This window comes from Elgaria multicarinata, chromosome 12 (assembly GCF_023053635.1).
Source record: "Elgaria multicarinata webbii isolate HBS135686 ecotype San Diego chromosome 12, rElgMul1.1.pri, whole genome shotgun sequence".
In the NCBI taxonomy this organism is placed as follows: Eukaryota; Metazoa; Chordata; class Lepidosauria; order Squamata; family Anguidae; genus Elgaria; species Elgaria multicarinata.
This window is the reverse complement of record NC_086182.1, coordinates 11066393-11072541: the sequence shown is the minus strand read 5'-3', so window position 1 is coordinate 11072541 and position 6149 is coordinate 11066393. Positions and strand designations below refer to the sequence as shown.

General features: G+C 63.9%; 1 protein-coding gene across 2 annotated transcripts; it reads left to right on the top strand.

Moving 5' to 3' along the window:
* Positions 1-662: 662 nt before the first annotated feature.
* Positions 663-5417, top strand: EGR3 (early growth response 3). 2 transcript variants are annotated; one of them, XM_063138876.1, is made up of 3 exons: positions 1044-1135; positions 2545-2678; positions 3758-5417. In XM_063138876.1, the coding sequence occupies exon 3, from the start codon at positions 3766-3768 to the stop codon at positions 4846-4848; it is 1083 nt and encodes a 360-aa protein (XP_062994946.1). In that variant the 5' UTR covers positions 1044-1135; positions 2545-2678; positions 3758-3765; the 3' UTR covers positions 4849-5417. The 2 variants fall into 2 exon arrangements, with proteins under 2 accessions (XP_062994945.1, XP_062994946.1); XM_063138875.1 differs by lacking the exon at positions 2545-2678 and having other exon boundaries at positions 663-1135.
* Positions 5418-6149: the final 732 nt, after the last annotated feature.

Genomic DNA, 6149 nt, shown 5'->3' with positions numbered 1-6149 from the left:
TTAATCCAGCTTCTCTCCCCCCCCCCCCCCCGCTTCTTATCCTGCTCCTTCCCAAAGCCGAGCACGAGGTCAATGATGACAAAGGAAGCCCGGTGGGGGCGTGGGGCGCTCGCCAGCCCGTGCGCTCGGCTGGGGAGGTCCGCCGCCTGGTCGTGCTTTTCAAGCCAGGCGCCCTGCGCGCGAAGCGGCGGCTCCAGGGTGGCCCCGCAGCGTCCGGCGGCGAGCCCCCGACGTTGCCCCCCCCCCTGCAAGCGGTGCGAGGAGGTGTCGGTCTGCGCGGTCCTGCTTTGCATCTGTCTCCCCTTGGCAGCGGCAGCAGCAGCTGCTTCTGCAGCAGCGCTCGGGCTTCTGCTGGCTTCCTGCTTTCTAAACGTTCCATTGTGAGGAGCTTCCATTGTGACGTCTCGGCTTCGGCTCGCCTTTGTCTGTCCATATATGGGCAGCTACGTCACGGAGCTTTCCCGTCGCTCACATAAATAGGCTGGTGGATTTCCCTGGCTGAGCATTTGGGCTGCAGTGAGGGAATCTGCCGAACGCGCGAACGAAGGCAAAGCAAGGCAGGGAAGGGAAGAGAAGGAGCGAGCGGAGCGAGGCCGGGGAAAGAGGTGGGAGGAGGAGGAGGAGGAGGGGGGGCAGGGAGGGATTAAAGACTTCCACCATCTTCTACCATCACATCTGCAAAGCAGATCGGTTCTCCCCCCACCCTCCAGGAAACACCTCCAGGGATCCACCGAGGATTTTGCGCCCCCAGCGATCCACCCACCCACCCACCTTCCCCCGCCAGCCCCCGTCCACACGGCGCCTTCCTCCCCTCCCCCTCGGTGCCGCAACTTTTCTCTCGCATGATCTCCGTCGCACGGATTTGCCATTCGGATGCCGCCTCTTCGGGAACGGAGCTTGGAGGCGCTTTGAACCCGCCGCCGCCGCCGCCGCCGCCGCCGCCTCTCCTCCTCGCCGTCTTCCTCTTCCTCGTCCTCCAGTGCTATGACAGGCAAACTCGTGGAGAAGCTGCCAGGGACCATGAACACTTTGATGAACCAGTTGCCTGACAATTTGTACCCGGAGGAGATCCCCAACTCGCTGAACCTTTTCTCGGGCAACGGCGAGGCTCACTACAATAACCAGATGGCGGCAGGTAAAGGAAGGAGCGAGCGAGCGGAGGCTTGTGCCGGGGAGGGGGGAGGAGGAGGGAAGACGGGAGGGGGCGGCGGCGAGGGAGGGAGGGGGCGAAGCATGTGCCTGTGTTGGGGGTAGGCGGGTGGGCGAGGGAGCCTTTCGTGGGCAAGGAGAGGCCGGGGCTGATCCTCGCCAGCTGCCTCCATCCCTTCCATCTCCTCCTCTGCGCGCCGGAGCCATCGCTGCCGGGCTCCCGAGGGAAAGTGGCAGGGACGACCCGCGGAGGAGACGCTGGAAGGTAGGTAGGGCGGGCGCGGTGGGGTTGGGTGGGAGACGGGCAACAGCGGGCTAGTGGTAGGGGGAGCGAGCGGGCGAGCGAGCCAGGGGCCCGTGGAAGCCTGCTTCCTCCTCCTCCTCTTCCTCCCCCCCCCCCCCGGTGCCCTGGGCGCCGCCATCCTTGAGAGGCCTCCCTTGGGCTCGCCGTGGGTCTGTTTGGCGTGCGCCCGTGGCCGTGGGGACGAGGCCCCCTGCTCCCCGGGCCTGTCCTTTCTGTGCGTGTGTGTGTGCGTGCGCGCGTGTGTGTCCGTCCTTGTGTCTGTGTTTGCCCCTTTTTCCATGTGCTGAGGCTGCTCTGTGGCACAGGCTGCTCTCGCTGCGCGGGCACAACTCTTCCCCCCCCCAGACACACACACACACACACACACACACACACACCAGCCGGCACCCCCTCATTCCCCTTTCTCTTTTGATCAATTCATCTATAGAAATCGTGTCGGAAGGAGAAGGGGTGGGAGGGGGATCTTCTATTTTCCGACAAGGGGAGGTTTCTACGGGGGAGGATTTGGAATCGAGGATTCCTCGGAGCCGAGAAGAGGAGGAGGAAGAGGTGGTGGTGGTGGTGGTTGCAGCGGGGGTGGCGGGGGGGGGGGGGTGGCGGGAGAGGAAGCGAGGAGGGCAAGGGCCCCCGAAAGAGTGGGGGCTTCTTGGTCTCCTTCTCGCCCACCCGGCCTTCCTCTCCCCAGCAGGAGCTTTGGGGGCGCAGCTGAAGTTGCCCCGCTTCCTTCTGGACGCCTCGAAAGAAGTGGAGCGGAGGCGCACGCGGGGTGGCGGTGCGGCGGAGCGAGGTCTGGGTTCCCGGAGCCTCCTTTTTTTCGAAGCCGGAGTCAGACCCGCTTCGGTTCTGCCTCGCCCGCCCCACCCCCACCGCACCCTCCCTTACTTCGACCAACCAGCCCCTTCCCAGCTCCGAATCCTTCTTTCTCACCACGGTGTTGCTCGTTCTTCCCCATCGCTCCTAAAGGAGACTATAAGGGACAAGAGAGAGAGAGAGAGAGAGAGAGAGAGAGAGAGAGAGAGAGAGAGAGAGAGAGAGAGAGAAACCAACACCACCCCTCCCCCTTATATTTTTCATAACTGGTCTCGACGCAGAAATCACGGCAAGTTTGTAAAGCTCTGCTGGAGGTCCCCGGCTGTGTCGGTGGGGTGGGAAATCGCCTGGAGACAAGCAGAGAGAGAGACAGACCAGTTGGCTCTCGGCAGCCTGATCCTACCTGTAACTTCAGGTACCTGCTTCCTCCTGATCCCCCCTCCTGCTCCTTCCCCCCAACCCCCACCCGCTACCCTTCCCGCTTCCCCAGGGTTTTCTAGATGGACCCCTCACTCCGGTACCTAGATGGGGTCTGCCCTTGTCCACTGCCGCGGCGGTTCTAGTCCGCATGAAACTCGGCGCGGCTCGTTCCGGGGCGATGGCGATGGAGCCGAGAACGGTTTGTGCCCCTTGTAGGAGGGTTCCCTAAAAAAGGCCTGTGCGAGAGTCTATGCGAGTCCTGTGTGCGCGCTTAGATATGCTCTCGCCTATGTGTCTGTCTCGTTTGGATGTGCGTATGTCTCTACCGTGTGTGTGTGTGTGTGTGTGTTATGTGTGTACTTTGTACGAATGCGAGTGCTACATTTGTGTGTTCCTTCCTTCCACTGTGCGTGCGTGTGTGTATGTATATGCTTCTCTGTGTGTGTGTGTGTGTAAATTGTTACAGACACATACATCTCCCATGTACATATCTGTGTGCTCGCGGCTGTGCTTGTGAAAGTACATGGCTACGTAGAGAAGGGCAGGCCAGGCTCCTTGGAAGTTAACGCCGCAGCTCCCACCCAGGGCCACTAACTTTGGGAGTGGGGGGGGAGGGGACAACAGACGCCGAAAAGGGATCGCGCCCTGCCCCCAGTATAGCTACCTTCCAGTGCGTCCCCAAGCAAGTTAAGCCCAAGTTCCCTCCCTCCCCCTCCCGTCCCTGTCTTCAAACACAAGGGCTCCGCCTTTCCCGGCCCCGGCCTTCCCACTGCGGCTCCTTCCTCGTGTCGGCGACCTGACAGCCTCGTGGGCAAGCCCATGTGCTCGAGGCCTCGCTGGTGTCCAGCTCCCGTCGCCATCTGGCCATTGGCTGCTCAGGACTGGAGTTTTTTTGTGGTTGATTTTTTTTTTTTTTTTTTTTGCGCGGGGGGGGGATTCCAGGCTTCCCAACAGTGGCGCCCTCTCCGTCCCTCCCCCGGCCTGAATCAGCGCCCCCGAGTCCTCCCGCTGCCCCCAAATCGCTCACCCTCCTCTCTCTCTCTCTCTCTGTGCCCTGCTTCTCTCCCTCCGCAGATAATGTTATGGATATTGGCTTAGCCAACGACAAGGCCGGCCAGGACTTGTCGTCGTACTCGGGCTCCTTCCAGCCCGCGCCGGGGGGCAACAAGACGGTGACCTACCTGGGCAAGTTCGCCTTCGACTCGCCGTCCAACTGGTGCCAGGACAACATCATCAGCCTGATGAGCGCCGGCATCCTGGGGGTGCCGCCGCCGCCGCCGCCGCCCTCGTCCAGCGCGCAGGCCTCGACGGGCAGCATGGTGCAGGTGCAGAGCCAGGCCGACGTGGAGGGCATGTACCCGGCGCTGCCGCCGTACTCGGGCTGCGGCGACCTCTACCCGGGCGAGCCGGTGGCCTTCCACGACCCGCAGGCCAACGCGGGCCTGGCGTACTCGGCGCAGGACTACCAGGGCGCCAAGGCGGGCGGCGGGCTGGACGGCAACCTCTTCCCCATGATCCCGGACTACGGCCTGTACCACGGGCACCCCAGCGAGCTGGGCAGCCTCCCCGAGCACAAACCCTTCCAGAACCTGGACCCGATCCGGGTCAACCCGCCGCCCATCACGCCCCTGGAGACCATCAAGGCCTTCAAGGACAAGCAGATCCACCCGGGCTTCGGCGGCCTGCAGCCGCCGCCGCCGCCGCCGCTCACGCTCAAGCCCATCCGGCCGCGCAAGTACCCCAACCGGCCCAGCAAGACGCCGCTGCACGAGCGGCCGCACGCCTGCCCGGCCGAGGGCTGCGACCGGCGCTTCTCGCGCTCCGACGAGCTGACGCGGCACCTGCGCATCCACACGGGCCACAAGCCCTTCCAGTGCCGCATCTGCATGCGCAGCTTCAGCCGCAGCGACCACCTCACCACCCACATCCGCACGCACACGGGCGAGAAGCCCTTCGCCTGCGAGTTCTGCGGGCGCAAGTTCGCGCGCAGCGACGAGCGCAAGCGGCACGCCAAGATCCACCTCAAGCAGAAGGAGAAGAAGGCCGACAAGGGCTCCTCGGCCGCCGCCGCCGCCGCCGCCGCCTCTTCGGCGAGCCCGGCCGGGCCCGGCGGCGCCCCGCCCGCCGTGGCTTCGCTGGCGCCCGTGGTCACCACTTGCGCGTGACGCTACTCCCGCCCCGCCGAGCCCCAGTGCCTCCCGAGCCAGGCTGCCTTCGGCTGCGCCTTTGCGCAGGAGCCGCGCAGTGGCGGCGGCGGCGGCGGCGGCGGCGGGAGCGGCTGCTCGCCTCCCCGGGCTCCCGCTGGAGGGATGCCGTTGCGCGCACACCTCCCGCCGCCGGCGACGTGGTGGCGGCGGGAGGGAGCCTTGAACTTTCCGCCGGATCGTCTGGATCCCAGGCGGCTTCGGAGGGGACGGGAAGCGGGGGCTGAGCCACTTCTCCCGGACGAACTGTCGTGGGCAGCGGGGGCGTGGGGGGCTCAGTCGGGCATGTGTGAACCAGGGGCGGGGGGCGGGGGCGGCGACACGCAAATGGACACGGGGACGCTTCCCTGGACCCCCCACCCCCGCTCCTAGACGCCCCCGGGGATCTTCTTCCTCCTTCCCTTCTCCCTCGGTGGAGGGGGGCACCAAAGCGCAGTGCTTGCTGCCCGTGGAGACCGCGTGTGCACGCGTGTGTGCCTGTGTGTGTGCGTGTGCGTGGGCCAGCCTCTGGAGCTGAACTAGGCTGCTTTTACCCCTCAGTGAACCGTCAAGCCCCCCTGCCCGCCCCCCAGCTCCGAAGGGACTGCGCACAGCAGAGAGAAGCACTCACGCCCATCCCGCCACTCTGCTGAGATGGTATAAGACCCACAGTGTGGCCTTTTGCACCCGACGGCAGCTGCCCTGCCCAGATTTGTGGCACTGCTGCTGCTGGAGGGGGCTGCCAGCTTCTTCTATCCCTCCAGCCCCTTGGGCAGAGCAGGCGCCTTTGCCACGGCTGGGGGGCAGCCGGAGTTAATCCCGGCTTTTAAGAGTTGATTCCCAAGACCCTGCTCTCCCCCTCTCTCCTAACCCCTCCCCAGTTTCCCCCTGAAGTCCCCCTTCTGCCCCTCTCCCGCACAAGCATTCTCCAACACCCCCTCCTCCAAACCAACAGAAAAGCCAAGGCCCCCCTCTTCCGTGTGACGCCCCCCCCCCATTGTCATGTCTCATGCACCCGTCTCCCCCCTTCCATCCTTCCTTCCTTCCTTCCTTCCTTCGCTGTCCTCCTGTCTCATCTTCTCCTACCACTTTGGGAATGAAGAGGTCCTGTAAACCAAGTATAGAGAGAGACCGGGTCAAAAATTATTTATTATTTATTACATTTTTATACCGTCCAATATCTAAAGCTCTCTGGGCGGTTCACAAAAATCAAAATCATGAAGAGCATAAAAATAGGGTGATGTGCAGGTTCACCTACGAAAAGGTGAACCTGCACATAATAC